Here is a 19,502-nt window from a genome sequence, read left to right on the forward strand (position 1 = left end):
ACAGATAATTATGTGCCGGCCACGGAGGCTGGTGTGGTGGTAGGTGTGGACAAGCGAAACCATGTCGCTGGTGATGTACCGGGAGGATGGTGTTCCAGCAGAAATGCGTGAAACGGAAGAGATGCAGTTGAGAGTTGCGTTGATGGTGGAGGAATGCCCTTTGAGGGCATCTCCTTTGTTCTAGAATGAAAAACTGATTCTGAGAGCAGATGCAGGAGAGACGCAGAAGCTGAGAGAAGGGGATGTTCCGTAATGAACAGCCTCATCCTGAGCGCCCAGGCCATATCCCGGTAAACCTTCTCCACACGCATCCTGGTATATTCCTGCCCTCTCCATAATGTGGCCATGAGGAGCCGATGCTATCCGGGTGAATCCATGTGCTAAAACACATTACCAACAGACCAGAATCAGATTCAAGGAATAAAATATTCCCGACAACCACCACCGTCCCCCTCCGCCACACAGAGGCTTGATGCCCAGGCTCCCAACGACCACCCCAGCGCATGACCCCTCCCAGACAATGCCGCGGCTTACAGGCCCAGTCTTCAAACATGCAGACACATATCTAAGTGTTCTTTCTTTTTTCCTGCTATCTATATATTTATTTATTTAAATATGTATTATTAATTTACTTATTTTCACCTTCGTTGTTTCCCATTCTGCTTGTGTGTAGATTTTGGTTCGTTGATGTTGTTGTATTTCTCAGATCTATTGCGTAGGCCAGCGAGTAAGTAAACCCCAGAGTGGTATATTGTGATATATACGTACTTTGATAATGATATTACTTTGAACTTTGAATGTGCTCTCAGAATTCCCATTCCTCATTATTTGTTGTTTACTCTCTGGCTTTTTCTCAGATTATTGACACAGCTCCGTCCTTACAGCGTCTTTCAGGACAATGGTGTTACAGGACACAGTACAAAAACTAGACTGAACTACGTAAAAACAACACAGAGAAAAACAAACAACAACTACACTAGACTAAAGACCCACCCAGGACTGCATAAAGTGCACAAAAGAGTGCAGACATACCAATAGGTAATAAACAGGACAATAGGGCAGTAAAGTGTCAGTCCAGGCTCTGGGTATTGAGGAGTCTGATAGCTTGGGGGAAGAACTATTACATAGTCTGGTCGTGAGAGCCCGAATGCTTCGGTGCCTTTTCCTAGACGGCAGGAGGGAGAAGAGTTTGTATGAGGGGTGCGTGGGGTCCTTCATAATCCTGTTTCCTTTGTGGATGAAGCGTGTAGTGTAAATGTCCGCGATGACGGGAAGAGAAACCCCGATGATCTTCTCACCTGACCTCACTATCCGCTGTAGGTCTTGCGATCCGAGATGGTGCAATTTCCGAACCAGGCAGTGATGCAGCTGCTCAGGATGCTCTCAATACAACCCCTGTGGAATGTGATGAGGATGGGGGGGGGGGGGTGATGGGAGATGGACTTTCCTCAGCCTTCGCAGAAAGTAGAAATGCTTTTGGGCTTTCTTTGCTATGGAGCTGGTGTTCAGGGACCAGGTGAGATTCTCCACCAGGTGAACACCAAGAAATTTGGTGCTCTTAACGATCTCTACCGAGGAGTGGTCGCTCCGTGCCCTCCTGAAGTCAACATCCATTTCTTTTGTTTTGTACACATTCAGAGACAGGTTGTTTGCACTGCACCAGTCCATTATCCACTGCAACTCCTCTCTGTAAGCTGACTCGTCGTTCTTGCTGATGAGACCCACCACGGTCGTGTCATCGGCGAAGTTGATAATGTAGTTCGAGCTGTGTGTTGCAGCACAGTCGTGGGTCAGCAGAGTGAACAGCAGTGGACTGAGCAGACAGCCCTGGGTGCCCCCGTGCTCAGTGTGATGGTGTTGGAGATGCTGCTCCCGATCCGGATTGACTGAGGTCTCCCAGTCAGGGAGTCTAGGTTGCAGTTGCAGAGGGATTTGTTCAGGCCCAGTAGGCTCAGCTTTCCAGATTCTGAGGGATGATTGTGTTCAATGCTGAAATCTATGAACAGCATCCGAACATATGTGTCTTTTTTGTCCAGGTGGGTTAGGGCAAGGTGGAGGGTGATTGGCAATGTCATCGTCTGTTGAGCGGTTGGGACGGTACGTAAACTGCAGGGGGTCCAGTGAGGGGGGCAGCAGGGTCTTGATATGCCTCATGACGAGCCTCTCGCAACACTTTATGATGATGGATGTGAGTGCAACGGGACGGTAGTTATTCAGGCAGGACACTGAAGACTTCTTCGGCACGGGGATGATGGTGGCGGCAGGGTATTCTGAACAAGGGCTCGCGATTCTCTGTGCATCTCTGCATCTTTGAATTATCTCAACAGCTAAATAGTTTTCTGTCCGTCTATTTCTTCCACCAAAGTGCATGACCATACGCTTTCCAATATGTTATTTCATTTGCCACTTCTTTGCCCATTCCTTTAAACTATCTAAGTCTCTCTGCAGGGTCTCTGTTTTCTCAACACCACCCACTCCTTCACCTATCTTCGTATTATCAGAAGATTTAGCCATTAATTGATTAATCCCATAGTCCAAGTCATTGACATACATCATAAGAAGCAACTGTTCCAACAACGACCCCTGTGGAACTCCCAACAGTAACCGGCAGCCAACCAGAATAGTATGCATTTATTTCACTCTTTGCTTTCTGCGGATCAAGCAATGCTCCACCCATACTAGTAACCTGCCTGTTATTCCAGGGTTCTTATCTCTCTAAACAGTCTCCTGTGCTGCACCTGGTCAGGTGCCTTCTGAAAATCCAAGGGCATCACATCCACTGCATCCCCTTTGTTACCCTGCTTGTAATTTCCTCAAAGAATTGCAGTAAGTTAGCCAGGCAGTATTTTCCTTTCATGAAGCCATGCTGGCTTTGGCCTATCTAGTCATGTTTCTCCAGCTGCTCCGGAATATCATCCCTAACTATCGACTCCAACAACTTTCCACCCACTGATGCCAGGCAAATCGGTCTGTAGAGTCCTTTCTGCTGCCTCATGCCCTTCTTAAATAGCAGAGTAACATTTGCAATTTTCCAGTCATCCAGTACAATGCCAGAATTTATCAATTATTGAAAGATCATTGTTACTACCTCCACAATCTCTGCAGCTACTTCCTTGAGAACCCGAGGTTGCATTCCATCAGGTCGAAGAGATTCATCCACCATCAGACCATTAAGCATACTGAGCACCTTCTCAGTCGTAATTTTCACTGCACATACTTCACTTCCCTGACATTCTAGAATGGCCGGTACACTGCAGCTGACTTCCACTGTGAAGAATGATGCAAAATATGCATTCAGTTCCTCTGCTATCTCTGCGACTCACATTAATATATCTCCAGCATCATTTTGTATTGGTCCTATATCTAGCCTCAACTCTTTTTTATCCTTTATATACTTAAAAAAGCTTTCAGTGTCTTCTTTGATATTAGTCGCCAGCTTCCTTTCATAATTCATCTTTATTTTGCTTTCCTATTGAGCCATTCATCTTCAGAATTGGCTCTGACTCTTGACTTTGTGGCTGAGTGTGTCAAGAGGGGCCGGATGGACCCAAACACATGACGCAGGCACTGAAGTGCTAGAGGTAGGACAGGATGGGGATGCCATGGCACTTAAGGGTAGCTGGGGTTCAGGCAGGCGGAGCGGAGCGGCTCCCGAAGTTCAGGTTCAGGTAGACAGGCTCCCGGGGTTCAGGCAAGCAGGCAGGTCCTTGGGTTGTGGCCGGCAGGCAGACAAGTCCCCGGGGTTCAGGCAGACAGACAGGCAGGTAGGTAGGTCCTCGAGGTTCAGGCAGGCAGACAGGTCTAGGTGGCGATAGGCTAGCGGAGAGCCCTCCCGAGAAGGGGCGCCTCCTATGCGGAAACACCGGAGGCCTGGGCACGACGCAGACCCCTAGGCGGGTGCGAGCACTATCCCACAGTTCGGGCGGAAGAGAAGGGGGCAGAACCCCCGCCGGGCCACGGCGGGTCGGCCGGATCCGTCCGACGGAGGCCAGGGATAGGAACAGGCAGAACCACTGCCAGGCCACGGCCCATCAGCCAGACGTGCCCGACAGGGGCAAGGGGTAGGAACGGGCATAGGTACAGGTCGACCAACACAACAGCCATGACAACGGGAAATTCGGAAACAGCCGGCACAGTACGACCGCGCGAAACACAAAACCGAGCGGAGAAGCGGGACCAGCGCATGGGAAGAAAGGTGGGAGAGTGGACCAACCTGGCAGTACTGGTACGGGCAGGGAAGCATGTTGAAGAATAGGTCTGAGCCCGGGCGGGATAACAGAATGCAGAGCCGAGTTCGGGGAAACAGAACAAAACGACCACCCGTCTGGTCCCAGTCCCAAGGCCCCTTATAAACACCTGCAGCTCAATGAGTTACAGGTGTGTCTCCTTGAACCAGGAGGGTCCTAACTACATCACGGGTGACGGGAGGGACAACTGCAGGACCGGGAGTCCGGAACCCCCGGACCGGATCAAAACCCGGAACGCGGCTCCTGATCGGACCCTGACACAGTGAACAGGGAATGAGGGAATGAGATTATACCAGAGAGTATTGGCCGACACTGATTAAGCTCTCCTGACTGGGCACATCTTATGCACTTTGCCACAGCCTCTTGTTTGAAAACGTTATCCTTCCTCAAACCGGCAGGAGAGTGGGGTTGTTTGGATTTACCTTTCTCAGGCGATGAGAGAGGCAAAATCTATTCAGGAGAGAGGTTTCAAAGAATTAAAGCGCATTTCTTATCAAAGAATTTATAAATTATGTACCTTGAGATTTGTCTGCTTATAGGCAGTCGCAAAGCAAGAAAATGGAAGAGCACTTTATATATAAAAAAAAACAAAAGTGACTGCGCAGAGAAAGAGAGAGAAAGAAAAACACATCGTGCAAAGAATTGAATCGATCCAACAGCATCCTTTTTCGGACTGACATACGATCCCGCAGCACCCGGAGCAGGCCCAAAGCCTCGGTCAACAGTTTTCACACCAGCAGAGCAGCAAAGCACATCAGCCGTTATGTTATTTATTCAATTACATTAACGGGGCCGAGAAGTTCACGAGATATCGGGATTGAATAAATTATCACAACTAGGTGAGAGTGAAGTTATCGTAAGGTGCAACATACGCCATCAGAGGAAATTAGTCTCATTCGGGTCATCTGGCCTGCAGCTCAGCCGCTGTCCTTTGTTAGACTCGTTGATGTTTATCTGGAAGAACAGCCCGGTGGTAAAAGAGAATGCGGAAGAGAGACGATGGAAGATAAACAATATGTGACAACAGGGTCTCTGAAAATGGGTTATTAAAATAATGTAAAACACATTCATTGCTGACGTGTCGCGTCAGAGGCCTCCGAATGGGTCGGAACACAGAAATAATAACAAGATGCGGCAGGAGACGGCAATACGGAAAGAAAAGCAGAGGGACACGGGCAGAGAGAAAGGTGTGAAATAAATCAATAAAGAGCGGTTAGCAAGGGAAACGATGTGATGTCAGCAAGGAATCGACAGATAAAAACAATGAAAGAAAAGAATGAGCAACGTCCACAGCGGAGCAGCGCAACACCACGTTCAGCCGAGAGCAGAGTGGCGCAGCAGGAGCGGGCTGGGCCCGGGGTCACCCGTTCGGTCGCTGGATTGACTAAGGAGAGCTCTGGAGGTGTCAGAGGTCAAATTAAATTAACGGACCCTATCAGGACAGTAGAAAACTGTCCTGACGTGTGTAAACTTAGAGAGCATCGGATGAAGAACTTCATGCGGATGGCGTTTGGAAACTGGAACCCATGCTGAGTGACTGGTGGAGGCAGGTACACTCACAATATTAGAGAATTGTCTGGACCAGTACTGGAACCCTCAAGACACTGGAGGCAATAGCTGGTAAGCGAGCTCTTTTCTGGTGTGATCGGTAGTTGATTGTCAGCACGGACACTGTGGGCTGAAAGGCCTGTGTCAGGGTTGCTTGATGCTCTGATTCTATATTATATTTGTTAATCACAATAAAATGTTTAATTTATTGTCGTAATGAGGGGGCCGGGGAATGAGGAGAGAGATCCCACAGGGTATAATTACACAAAGTGGGTAGTGAGTGGACTGACACACTCAGTGTGAACACATCATCCGACATGTTTTGATGTGTCCTGGTTTGTTGTGGGAATCTGGATTAGAGAGAGAGAGAGCAGGGAGCTGTACTGATCGGTTCACCGGGGAAAATGTGAGGGACAGCAAATCCATCCGTGATCCACCGGCCAGCCTAGGGTGAATAGTGATTTTACACCCACTCATCTATTTAAATAATTTCGGGAGTTCGTACGCGAGTTGGCAGGGTTAGACCACTCGGACGCTAGGAGTCTGCACGGATCGCATTCTGTGAGTGGTTTACATCTGATGGTTTCGATGGAAGAAGATCAAAAGTCTATTAACTACGATGGTCGGAAATTGAACCTGCGTCAATTACCTAGAAGACAGCTATGTTCAGCATTATATCACCATCGTTCTATTATTCTGCAGGGGACTCGGGTGCTGAACCGTCTCCAGTGGTGTATGACAGTGGCTGGGACTGCTTTCAAACTCTGGTGACTCTGATGCCTCAGTCTGCTGCGGTTCCTGATATGTCCAGTTGAGGTCGCCTTTCTCCGACAGCCCGGAGATACACAACAGCCAGTTTTCAGTGAAGTGTTTGGTTGAAGTGGATTCGATGAGCTACAAATCGTTTCCCTCCTAAACCATAACAAAATCTGATATATATACTGTGATACACTGTGATTAAAAATGATCTTTCCAACAACACGGAGTTGGGCTCGAATGAGAACGCTTCGTTTCACTAATCCTTGAACACAAAAAAGTGACTATATCGCTGGAGAAATAGAGATAATAGCGAGATACCGAGAAAACTGAGACAGTGCTGTGGGAAGGACACGAGTGAAAGGCTCCAGTATTGCAGTCAATAAACAACAGGACAAATCTATTTGCCCTCGTGTACTCTTTAATATGCATGCAAGAGGTATCGTTTGCAGTTCCTCTTTAGTACAGTGGTTAGCATCCCCGCCTATCATGTGGGAGACCGGGGTTCAATTCCCTGACGGGGAGATGCAAAACTTTTGCGGCATTCTTCAAGAAGATTATTGTCTTAAAACGACAAATAAAAGCGGACAAAGAACTTGTGTTTACGCGATCAATTCATTGGGCATTGGGAAGGTGGAATAACTCGGGCTACTGTGAGCCCGGGACGGTAGAGTCTTCCGAGAAGAAAAGGCCGTTCACTCTCTTTCCTCATATGTCCCCTGCGAATCTATATCTCATCACCGTTCGTTGTTAGACTCAGTGATAGATTCCGTCACTCCGAGCACATTAAACCGGGGCTTTGTTGTCAGCTATTAACTCCCGCATAGTCCCACCGAGGAGTAAGTTAACTGACCAATATCAGTCCTGTTCAAGGGTGCCGGTCCGAAACGTCGACTGTTTACTCTTTTCCATCGGTGTTTCCTAAAGTTCCTTTAGCATTTTGTGGGTGTTGCTCGGATTTCCAGCATCTGCACATTTCTGATGCTTGTAACCAACATTAACTGTCACCCTGGAACTCTTCGTGTGCATCCTCATCTTGTTTTGGTGCTCAAAATGGCTCCAGTCCCCTGCTGTGCACAGGGACACTAAGCTCTCAAAGACCATTCTTGTCTGGGTTGTCTGACACTCTCTGTAAACTTTCCTTGCCAAATTCTACATTCACTTGACTTGCTATAACTTCCACACTCCCCGCATCCCTTTTGTCTTGCAAAGGAGAACATGGATTGTGGCTGCTGTTGAATTGCATAGAAAATTCGGCTTTCCAAAGTGATCCTGTCATCATCTATCTGAAGAGGAGGACTGCTGAAAGATAGGAGGCAGCTGTTCTTTGGGTCATCACTCCACACAATGCTCCCAGTAAGAAATTTAAGCAAGTTTCAAAACCAGCTGGAGTATAAACCCCCTTGCCCAATGTACTCTGGAGTGAAACAAACATCCTTGCAGGGAATGAGGCTAATCAAGTAATGGCCGCGCCGCCGTGTTTGCCTGCTTGTCGTCGTCTTTTGCCGTTCCTGGAAATCCCCCCACCCCATACCGATTCTATTTACAATTCTCGCATGTTTTCTAGTGGCTCTACTGATTGACAGCTGCTTTTGCCCCACCCAGTCACGGGATGTAATCGTCACAGAACACAACGAGCTGACGTCACATAATCAACGACGTCGTTTCCCTGGAAACAGTCCCGGGCGGGGACGGGGCGAAAAGTCCGAGATGTTGGAGTCGGTCTCTACTTTGGGTTTCGGCTCCACTGTGGGAATCGGGCTCTGCTCTTCCTGCCCACGGAACAGTGAGTGTCTGTCAGCGCCTTACCGCACCCGCTCTCTGCCTCAGGTACAATATTTAAACCATATTTGCACAGTTACATGGATAGGAAAGGTTGAGAGGGACACGGGCCTAATGCAGGCGGATGGGACGAGTTCAGGTCGACAACTTGGTCAGCGTGGATGAGTTTTACCGAAGGGACGGTTTCAGTTCTGTATAAATCACTGACTCTATTTTTGGAGTTAATTCCGGATTCCAGCTGTTCTCTGTGTGAAATAAGTACCCTTCAGATCCCCTTTAAATCTGTCTTTAAACAGTTTTGTACAATTCCAATGAGAGGCAGTTCTTTGGCTGATAAGGCAGGTAGAACACACAACCCTGTCTACCTGTTATGCCACATACAGGGAACTGTGTAACAATATTAGAGACAGATGCACAGGTACTTCAGTGAGCAAGGCTTGGAGGGATATGAAATTAATGCAGGAAAGTGCGATTAGTATAGCTGTGCGTGATGAGGAGCATAAATGTGATGGGCCAGAGGGTTTGTTTCTGTTCTGTACAACCCTGACCACAGCAGTCCTCCACTGCAGTGGGGTTTGTTACCTTCATTCTCAGCTATGAGCCTGTTCCACTGAACCTCTTATCCTCTGAGAAGATATCTGTACCCTCCCACTGTGACGAAGCTGTCAGCCATCTCTCCTAACATTGACCAGAGGACTTCACCAATTTCCCATATAAAGCACTGTTACTGGTGCACAGGGAATGGGAGCATTTTGGTCACCTTTTGAGGGGTTTGGTTTACCGTGTGACCATTAATACTTTTGTTCAGTAACAAAAGTATTGTCCCTCGTCCTGGGTTCTGAGTGTTTTAGGTAAGTCCATCCTGAAGTCTGTGTTCCAGGTTCCCACTGCACTTTCACAGTCAGTGTATTCTGCATGCCTATACTGACCATCGAGAATCTGTCTCCACTAACTCAGCCCTGGGTCTGTCTTCTACCCTGCCCTGGTGATTCAAATGCTCATCCAGATGGTCCTTAAATACCTGCATGCACCACCCCCACAGGCTGTGTGTTGCAGATTGTAACCCTCAGATCCTCTTTAAACCACACATTTCTCATGTTAAGCCTATGTTCAAAAACACCTCATACTTGTATGCATTAAGTTCCATCTGCTGCTTTTCCAGCTTGTCCACATCCCATGTCAACATTTGTTTCCATTCCTCACTGTCCACTGCACCCCTAATCTGGGTGTCTCCTACCCTGCCCTGGTCATTCAAATGCTCATCCAGATGGGCCTTAAATACCTGCCTACACCACCCGTCAGGCAGTGTGTTCCAGATTGTAACCTCTTTCATTTTGCCAGCTGCTCCACATCCTCCATCAAGATTTGCTAGCCACCTTTGCTGTCCATCACACCCCTAACCTTGGTGCCATCTGCAAACTTGCTGATCCAGTTTACCACGTTCTCATCGAGATCGTTAATACAGATGGAAAACAACAATGGACTCAATACCTGGAAGATCAACCAGGGCAGGATGAACACAATAATGACAGGTTCCTGAGAAGTGTTCATGACCAGAGACTTTGTGTGTTTCTGCCTCCAACACTTCCTCTGATGGCTCACTTGGAATACCTCACTGTGAAATACTTACCCTTCAAACTCCCTTTAAATTTCCCACCTCTCACATTAAAACTATTCCCTTTAGTTTTGCACCCACATCAAGGGAAACTGTCTCTGTCTCTCTCACCACTGTTTGTCTCACATAATTTTATCCACCTCCATCACCTCACCCTTCAGATCCTCTTTAAACCTCCAACCTGTCATGTTAAAACTATTCCCTGCAGTTTTAGGAGGGAGAAAACTGTTCCTTCCCATGAAGACCCTAGGGAATGAACAGTTTCTGTCAATCATTCCTAGTAGTTATCCCCATTGATCCATGAAACTGAATCTTTGTCCCCTGCACCAGCTCGTCAGCCACACATTCATCAGTGGTATCTGTCTATATCTCCCTGCACTAACAAGTGTCACTGGGTAATATAGAGCTTACTACTTTTTAGTTTCTGTCTTATTTCTCTAAATTCACTGCACAGGACCACATTCCTCCTCCTCCCTACGTTGCTATAACCAACATGCACCGTCCACCACGATGTCCGGCTGCTTAACCTTCCCTTTGAAATGTCCTGCAGCTGCTCCGAGACCATCGGACCATAAGACACAGGAGCAGAATTAGGCCATTTGGCCCATCCTGTCTGCTGCCCCATTCTGCCAGGAATAAGAAATCATGACAGATCTCTTAACCCTCTCGAACACTCTTACCCCGCCCCCACAATCAAGAACCTCATCATTCAATATACCCAATGATTTGGCCACATCCGTCTGTGGGGATGAATTCAGAGTCAGAACCAGAATCAGGTTTATTACCACCGGCAGGTGACAGGAAATTTGTGAATTTAGCAGCAGCAGTTCAATGCAGGACATGATAATATAGAAAAAATAAGTAAATTATAGAATGTGTCTATATGGATATGTATATTATGTAGATTAAATATAGTGCAGAAACAGAAATAACAAATAATATATCAAATACATCTGTAGCAGGTTTTGAGTGTTTTAAAGTGACAAACCAAATATCTTCAAACTCCTGATGAAATATCTCCGCTGTCTTGCTGTCTTTATACTGTTGCTGCATCGATATGTTGCGACCAGGTTAGATCCTCAGAGATATTGACACCCAGGAACTTGAAATTGTTCCCTCACTCCACTTCTGATCCCTCTGAGGATTGGTTCGTGTTCCCGAGCCTTACTCATCCTTCAGTCAGCTCTTTTGTCTTACTGACATTAAGTGCAAAGTGCACTGAGGTGGAGTGTGGCAAGAAACAGAGGATAGTGATTTCCTGAATTTGAAGAAATCAACGTTCACGCCTTCGAGATTGGAGGCGACACAGTCGGAATGTGAGGTGTTGCTCATTCAACCTGTACTTGGCCTCATTGTAGCAGGAGAGGAAGCCATGGACAGATATGTTGGTGATGGCCCTCCGCTGGTCAGGGTCGACGATGGATATCGTGCCCTCACTGTCAACATCAATATGCAAACCAGGGTAGTACGTTACATAAAGTAAGCTGTTGCCCATGCAGGGGCTCCTGCTCTCCATGCAGCTGATGAATCCAGTGCAACAACAAAGACCAATGCAGTTAGCCACCAGCGGTGTCACAGGATTGCCCATCTGCATTGAACATCGGACTGACAGGGAATCCAGTTCTGGATTTTTCCTCGGAGTTTACTCCCAAAACCTTCCCCTTGAATGAGTCTAGCCACAAGCCAGTGGGGGTTTGAGATCAGAATTTTCCTTCCACTGGAGGAGCTGCCAACCATGGGTGACAAGCCCAATCTGCCCAAAGCAGTTGGTTATATGATCCCAGTAACCCATTTGCACCTTCCGCTGACACTAGAAACAGTTCCATCGTGCTTAGTAGCTAAGCTATATGTAAAAGCCAGGAGCTGGATTTGGTTGACAGAGGCAATTTGAGGCAGCATTTGTTAGGAAGTGACAGCTTGTCCCCATTCCCACCCTGCCACCGGTTCAGACAGCTGTAAGGCACCGATATGTCAGTATGTGAATACGAAACAGTACTAGCACTGGCAGGTCGTGGTTGTTGCAGCTCACAGAGCAAAGGTACTCGATGCAATGGTATCCCAATCAGCTTCTGATTAAGTCTCTCATGACAATCACAGTTCTATTCTCATCTCTCTTTGATATCCTCCCCATGTCTTCTTTCCCTTCCCCTTTCCCAATCACTATCCCCACATGTAAGGTGCCTATGAAAAGTATTCATGCCTCTTGGAAGTTTTCATGTTTTATTATTTTGCAGTATTGAAACACAGTGCATTGAATTTGGGTTGTTATGATACTAATCAATGGAAAAAGACTTTTTTGTTAAAGTGAAAACAGATCTTTACAAAGTGCTCTAAATTAATTACAGATAAAAAACACAAAATATTTGCCTGTCTACATATTCACCCCCTTTAATATGACTCACCAGATAAATACTGGTGCAGTCAATTCGTTTTAGGAATTGCATAATTAGTTAAATGGAGATCACCATGTGTAGTCAAGGTGTTTCAATTGACTGTAGTAAAAATACACCGATATCTGGAAGGTCCAGCTGCTGGTGTGTCAGTAGCCTGGGAGAAATTACACCATGAAGTCAGAGTAACACTCCAAGCAACTCTGCAAAACGGTTATTGAAAAACACAATTCAGGAGATGTATAAGACATTCAAGTCACTGAATACCCTTGGAGTACAGTTAAGACACTCATCCAGAAATAGAAAGAACATGGGAGAGCTGTAAATCTGCCAAGAGCAAGACATCCTCAAAAACTGAGTGACTGTGCAAGAAGGGGCCAGTAAGGGAGTCCACCAAGTGACCTGTGACAACTCTGGAGAAGTTACAGGCCGCAGTGGCTGAGATGGGAGAGACTGAACATACAGCAACTGTTGCCTGGGTGTTTCACTGTCACAGCTTTATGTGAGAGTGACAAAGAGAAAGCCACTGATGGAAAAATACTCTCATGAAATCTCACCTGGAGTTTGTCAGAAACCTTGAGGGGACTCTGAAACCAGCTGGAAAAATGTCCCATGGTCTGTTGAAACCAAAATTCAACTTTCTGGCCATCTGACTAAACACCAAGTCTGGTGTAAGCCAAACACTGCACATCATCAAAAACACACCATCCCTACCATGAAGTACATTGGAGGCTGCATCATGCTGTAGGAATGCTTCACTACAGCAGGTCCTGGAAGGCTCATAAAAGTAGACGATAAAATGAATGCAGCAAAATGCAGGGAAATCCTGGAGGAAAACCTAATGCAGTCTGCAAGTGAACTGCGAGTTAGGAGAAGGTTTGTTTTCCAGCAAGACAATCACCACAAGCATAAAAACAAAGTTACACAGGAATGCCTCAAAACAAAGTTAATGTCCAGGAGTGGCCAAGTCAGAGTCCAGACCTCAATCCAATTGAGAATTTGTGGCTGGACTTGAAAAGATCTGTTTGCTCATGAACTGCATGCAATCTGACAGAGCTTCAGCAGTTTTCTAAGAAGAAAGGAGAAAATTTTCAGTGTCCAGATGTGCAAAGCGGATAGAGACCTATCCACACAGAGCCAACGGTAATTACTGACGAAGGTGCATCAACTAATTACTGAATTGAAGGAGGTGAATACTAATGCACTGAATTATTTTGTGATTTATAGTTGCAATTAATTTAGATCACTTTGTAGAGATCTGTTTTCACTTTGACACCACAGAGTCTTTTATGTTGATCAGTGTCAAAAAAGCCAAATTCAACATTCCAAAACAATAAACATGAAAACCTCCAAAGGAGACTGAATATTTTTGATGACACTGTATCCACCCCTTCACCATCACGTTATAAACAAATCCACCCTGCTCCTTTCCATTATGCCGATTCCATGTGGAACATTAAACATGTAGGAATGTCAAATTCGCAGTCCAAGTCTCTGTAACCATGTCCCTGCAATAGCTGTTAGATCAAACACAGTACACAATATGGATCAGATGGCAACCTGCCCTTTGGCCCACAATATCTGCACCAATCATAATAATGTGTTGTATAAAGTACTGGTGTGGTCTCACTGGAGTATTGTGAGCTGTTTTGGGCCTTTTATCTCAGGAAGGATGAGCTGGATGGGTTACAAAAATGTTCTCGAAATTGATTCCAGGATTAAACAGTGTTCAAAACAGTCTTCATATGAAGAGTGTTTAATGGCTTTGGGCCTGTCTTCACTGGAATTTAGGAAAATGAGTGGTGACCTAATTGAAATTAAATGGTGAAAGGCCTTGATAAATTGGATGTGCAGAGGATGAGCATCTACCTCTTGCCCTACCCTCTCCTGACTGTTACCCACTTACCTGTCTCCCCGGGCCCCAGAGTGACTACCAGCCTATAGCTCCTCTCTATCCTCTCCACACTTTCCCTGACCAGACGAAAATCATCGAGCTGCATCTCCGGTTCTCTAACACGGTCCGTAAGGAGCTGCAGCTCCTGGATTCTTGTTATTTACCTTCTTGATCAAAGCTGCAACATTTGCAACACACCAGCACTGTGGGACCTCACATGTTGTGATCGAGGACACACTGGTCCTTGTCAAATCCCCAGCAATCTGCTCACTTGCTTCTTTCACTATTGTAGGATATATGCCTTCTGGTCCTGGAATCTTATCCATCTTATTGCTTTTCAGATGCCCCAGCACAACCTCCTCCTTAATCTCAACACATCTCTGCACATTAGCCTGCTCCACTCTGTTTTCATTGACATTCAATTCCTTCTCCTCGGTAAATATTGACACAACATACTCATTTAGTACCTCAGCCACTTGGTCTGACTTCATCCACATCATTCATCCTTTAATCTTGAGTAGACCTTTCCATTCTCTGGTTAGCCTCATTTTATTAATACAAATCAAAAGGCCTTGGGATTATCTTTAGTCCTACATTGCAAGTAGAGTTTGTGGTGCCATTTGGCCTTTCCTATCACCTGCTTTAGCATTTCTCTGCTATCTTTATATTCCAAAGATAACCAGTCTGATTTTAGCTTCATCAACCTTCCATATCCTTCTGACTATATGTAGGATATTTCCACTTATTCAAAGTTCCCTTACCTTACTATCCTTGTCCTTGCTCCTTACAGGAACATGCTGATCCTGAACTCTGAGCTACTGGTCTTTAAACAACTCCCGCATGTCAGATGTGGACTTTTCTGACAGTGGCTGCTCCCAATCAAAGTCCCTTGACTTCTGACTTACTCTGTCCTAACTTGCCCTACTGCAATTCAGTACCTTCATACAAGATCTGATTTTATTCTTACTCATAACCAAAAAAACAAGTTGTGATCACTGTTCCCAAAATGTTCACTGACACTTAGCTGTCACCAGGCCTGGCTCGTTTCCCTAAACTAATTCCCGTATGTTCTCTTCTCTGGTTGGGCTCTGTACATAATATTTCAAATACTCCTCGGATTGACTGAAGAAATCTTGTGCATCTAAGTATTGAGGAAGATCTAATTAATTCTATGGAAAATAAAGTACCCCACTAAGACAACCCTGCTCGGCACCTCTCCATAAACATAAACGTCTCCGTTCCTGCACCTCCCGGTGGTAATTGGGGGCCAATACGATAATCCCATCAGTGTAACTGCAGATTGCCTCTGCAGGCAACTGACAATGGTTTTGTTTGGCCACTTGGTCAACATGGATGTGTTGGGCTGAAGGGCCTGTTTCTGTGCTACATAACTCAGTGACTACGTCTGCTGCTGTGGCAGAGCGGGAGGGACAGTGTCAGTAGTGAGAAGGTTTGGGGGATGTTGACAGGAGAGTGAATGGTTGAGGATGGGGCAGATGGAACAGGATGTGGGGGAATGTGAGATCACCCATTCCCAGGAACAAACTGTAAGAGTCATTTCCACAAGGGGATGTTCAGAGGGACCTGGGTGTCCTTGTAAACAAATCACTTGAGTTAACATGCAGATACAAGAAGTAATGAGAGAGCAAACAGTATTTTGTCCTGTGATCCAGGAGGAGTGGAGAAGAGGGATTCACTGTCTCACTGGGATTCTATAGGGCCCTGGTGAGAGCACAACTTGAACGTAGTGTCCGGGTTTAGTCACACTTCCTCAGGAAGGATATCCCAGCAATAGAGGGAGTGCAGTGACTGTTCCCCACACTGACTGGGCTGGTTTCAGGGATGGAGGGTTAGTTATGTGAGAGGAGAGTGAGTGGGCTGGGTCTGTATTCCCTGCAGTCAATGAGAAAATGAGGAAATCTGTTAGATTCTTTCAGGCTGTGACAGACAGTAGGCAAGGAGGATCTTTCCCCTGAATAAGAGCTCCATAACTGAGGAAAATACCCTCAGAATGAGGCATAAATCACAAACACAAGAGAATCTGCTGATGCTGGAAATGCAAAGCAACACACAAAAAATGCTGAAGGAACTCAGCAGGACAGGCAGTCTTTATGGAAAAAGTAAACAGTTGACACTTCGGGCCGAGACCCTTCCATCAGTTCTCATCCTGGTGATGATTCTCAGCCCGAAGCATCGGCTTGTTACTCTATTTCATAGATGCTGCCTGGCCTGCTGACTTCCGCTAGCATTTTGTGACTGTTGCTCAGAATGAGGTGACAAGCATTCAGGGTGGAAATGAGATGACATTTCTTTAATCTGAGCACTAAGGACTTCTGCATTCCTTATGCACAATGTCCTGTGTATGTTACTAAAAAGGGCTTCTTTGGTTTGTTACGAGTAGGAATGCTTCTTTGTCTGTTAAAAGTTTCTCTTGCCGTTGTTTCACTTTAGAATGGCTGATATGGTAATTGTATTCATTTGTTAATCAATGGGGAATGTTATTGTGTTTTGTGAGGCTGGGAACTTGGGGGAGGGGTTGCGCGGGCTTGGGGGTGTGAGGAGGGTCCAGAGGGAGACGCCGAGGAAGGAGGACATGCGCTCAGACGACCACCGGGGAGTCCGAAGTGGGAGTTTCGGGAGGACAACCACCGAGGAGTCGAATGGTTCGCTGGATGAGCTCCACCGATGTGCACTAAACTGACTGAACTTTGATAAGTTGGCGCCTTTTGTTTTTTCTTGTATTTATATATATATATATTGTATTGCCTAATACTCTTTTAATTTTAGTAAACTCTTTAAAGTGTATTTCATAACGGTATTTGTTGTGGGTTTGATACTGTTGGCAGGCACGAGGCATAAACGCGATTCTCACAGCACCTGCGTGTACGGGAGGTGGGTTGGTGTGTGGCTGGATCTCTTTTTCCCCTAGACATATACCAGCCTGTTGGGTAAGTGTTACACTTATAGAGGTAATCTGGAGCCTCAGGTGCAGGGTTGAGTCAAAGCTGAGATCAACAGTATCTGGGAGAATTTTAGTCACTAAATGAGTCCATAAGACAATCAGATATAGGAGCAGAATTTGGCCATTTTGCCTGTTGAACCATCTCTGGCATTTCATCATCACTGATCATTTTTTCCTCTAAGTCCCAATCTGCTTCCTTCCCTTGTATCCCTTCATTCCCTGACCAATCAAGAATCCATCAATCTCTGCCTATACCCAGTGATTTGGCTCCTGGAGCTGCCTGTGGCAAAAAATTCCACCGATTCACCACTCTCTGCCTGAAGAAACTCCTCCTCATCTGCATTCTAAAAGGATGCCCCTCTATTTTGAAGCTGTGTGGTCTGATTGTAATAAATAAAGACAGGTGTAAATTTAAAGTAGGGAAGTTGAACCTTACTTGGTGGTAAAGCCTGATTACAAGGCCTCAGAACATTGTACTACCCAAATGGTCAAAATAAAGCCAAATAACAAGGTCCAAAATACCCACAACATGCAGAATTACATGCCTGTCATTATCTTGGCCCATGGGATAAACACAAGCTGGGCCTGATCAACCCTGTCTGGTTCGCCTGGGTGAGGATGTCTCATGATTAAAGACCCGAAACCCACAATGACCCAGGTTGCATTACTATTGATGTGTCCCTTTGCACACCCGGTTCATTACGCCAAGTGGTGTCGGGCCACATTAATGAAAGGCATCGGCTAGATTAAAGTGGCTCCACTTCACTACCCTATCCACCATAACCCCACATATCTCACCATACTAAACTCCACAGCCTTATCTCTCCCAGCCTCACATATATATCCACCAGCCCTACCCTCAAACCTAATCCTCAGGTCCAAGGGGGCACACACCCCGATTAACCAAACCCCCACAAACCCAATGACTCGTGTAAGGAGGAGGGAAATCCAATAAAGGCAAGAGTTGGTACTGGTTAGTGAAGGTATGGGCCGGATCAAAGTGGCAGCGTTGCGTGACACTGAATCGAGAGTGACGAGATGAAGAAGCACAAGAGGGGTGATTCTCCCACTGCCCGCATAGTCTGTTTGTTATTTTAGTTTTGTCCTGATAGTCCTCTGTCTATTTGAATATTTTGGTATAATTCATATTTAATTCCAGTGTTTCTTGTCAATGTTGTGTCTGATGCAATGTGTCTGTGATGCTGCGACAAATACGTTGTTCCTTTCGCCTGGGCATAAATAAACTCGATTTAAACTTTACATTGAAATGTCCAAATCTCTCCTTCGCTCTCCTGCTGCCCTGTGTCATGAACTAAACGTTTTAGTCTTTAATTTTACTATATTTCATCTGATTTTATTTGCATTCTACTTTTGAAATTTGCGTTTCCCTTTTCAATTTCAGGCCGCACCCCCGCCTGTCTCTGCCCTTCTGTACTTCCTCCTGCATTAAACGACAGCGGTAACTGCCACACATTGGCGCCGCTTCCCATCCCCCAGCGTTCCGATTGGTGATTCCTTTCTCCAAACAGCCAATGGAAATGTTCAGCATTCCCATTCTCATTAACATACCAGTTTGGGCGCTGGCTATTTAGTCCAGGCTCCAAACAGCTTCTGCTTATTATTGTGTTTGAAATCGACGAGGAAATGCCTGATCCACCGAAACCCGCTCCCAAGAAGGGCGCCAAGAAAGCTCTGTCCAAACCGGCGAGCAAGTCTGGCAAGAAGCGCAAGAAGTCGAGGAAGGAGAGTTACGCCATCTACATCTACAAAGTGATGAAGCAGGTTCACCCCGACACCGGCATCTCCTCCAAAGCCATGAACATCATGAATTCATTCGTGAACGATATTTTCGAGCGCATCGCGGGTGAGGCTTCCCGCTTGGCCCATTACAACAAGCGGTCCACCATCAGCTCCCGGGAGATCCAGACCGCCGTGCGCCTGCTGCTGCCCGGGGAGCTGGCCAAGCACGCCGTGTCCGAAGGAACAAAGGCGGTGACCAAGTACACCAGCTCCAAGTAAAGACAAAACAAACCCGAAAATAAAGGCTCTTTTAAGAGCCACTCACGGTTTCATTAAAAGAGTTATTCAATGTTGAGACATGGATTTGAGGTAAATTTGTAAATTTCTTGTTGATGCGCTCATTCAGAATCTTATTTCCGTTACTCAGAAATTGCTGTCCACTCTTCAGTGTAATCCCGATTTCTCTGTTATTTCCTGCCCTCTGCACAGACACGGAATCGTTACACACCCCTTCCCCGTTGTTACTTCTAGGTCATCAAGTTTCCCTAACGTGACACTAATTGTTTCT

General features: G+C 46.1%; 1 protein-coding gene across 2 annotated transcripts; it reads left to right on the forward strand.

Moving 5' to 3' along the window:
- The first annotated feature begins 8,239 nt into the window (after positions 1 to 8,239).
- LOC140717786 (histone H2B-like) lies at positions 8,240 to 19,296 on the forward strand. 2 transcript variants are annotated; one of them, XM_073031510.1, is made up of 3 exons: positions 8,240 to 8,381; positions 17,079 to 17,180; positions 18,597 to 19,296. In XM_073031510.1, exon 3 carries the CDS (start codon positions 18,839 to 18,841, stop codon positions 19,211 to 19,213), a length of 375 nt encoding a protein of 124 aa, XP_072887611.1. In that variant the 5' UTR covers positions 8,240 to 8,381; positions 17,079 to 17,180; positions 18,597 to 18,838; the 3' UTR covers positions 19,214 to 19,296. The 2 variants fall into 2 exon arrangements, with proteins under 2 accessions (XP_072887611.1, XP_072887610.1); XM_073031509.1 differs by lacking the exon at positions 17,079 to 17,180.
- The last annotated feature ends 206 nt before the right edge of the window (positions 19,297 to 19,502 follow it).

Source organism: Hemitrygon akajei, chromosome 28 (assembly GCF_048418815.1).
Source record: "Hemitrygon akajei chromosome 28, sHemAka1.3, whole genome shotgun sequence".
Taxonomy (NCBI): Eukaryota; Metazoa; Chordata; class Chondrichthyes; order Myliobatiformes; family Dasyatidae; genus Hemitrygon; species Hemitrygon akajei.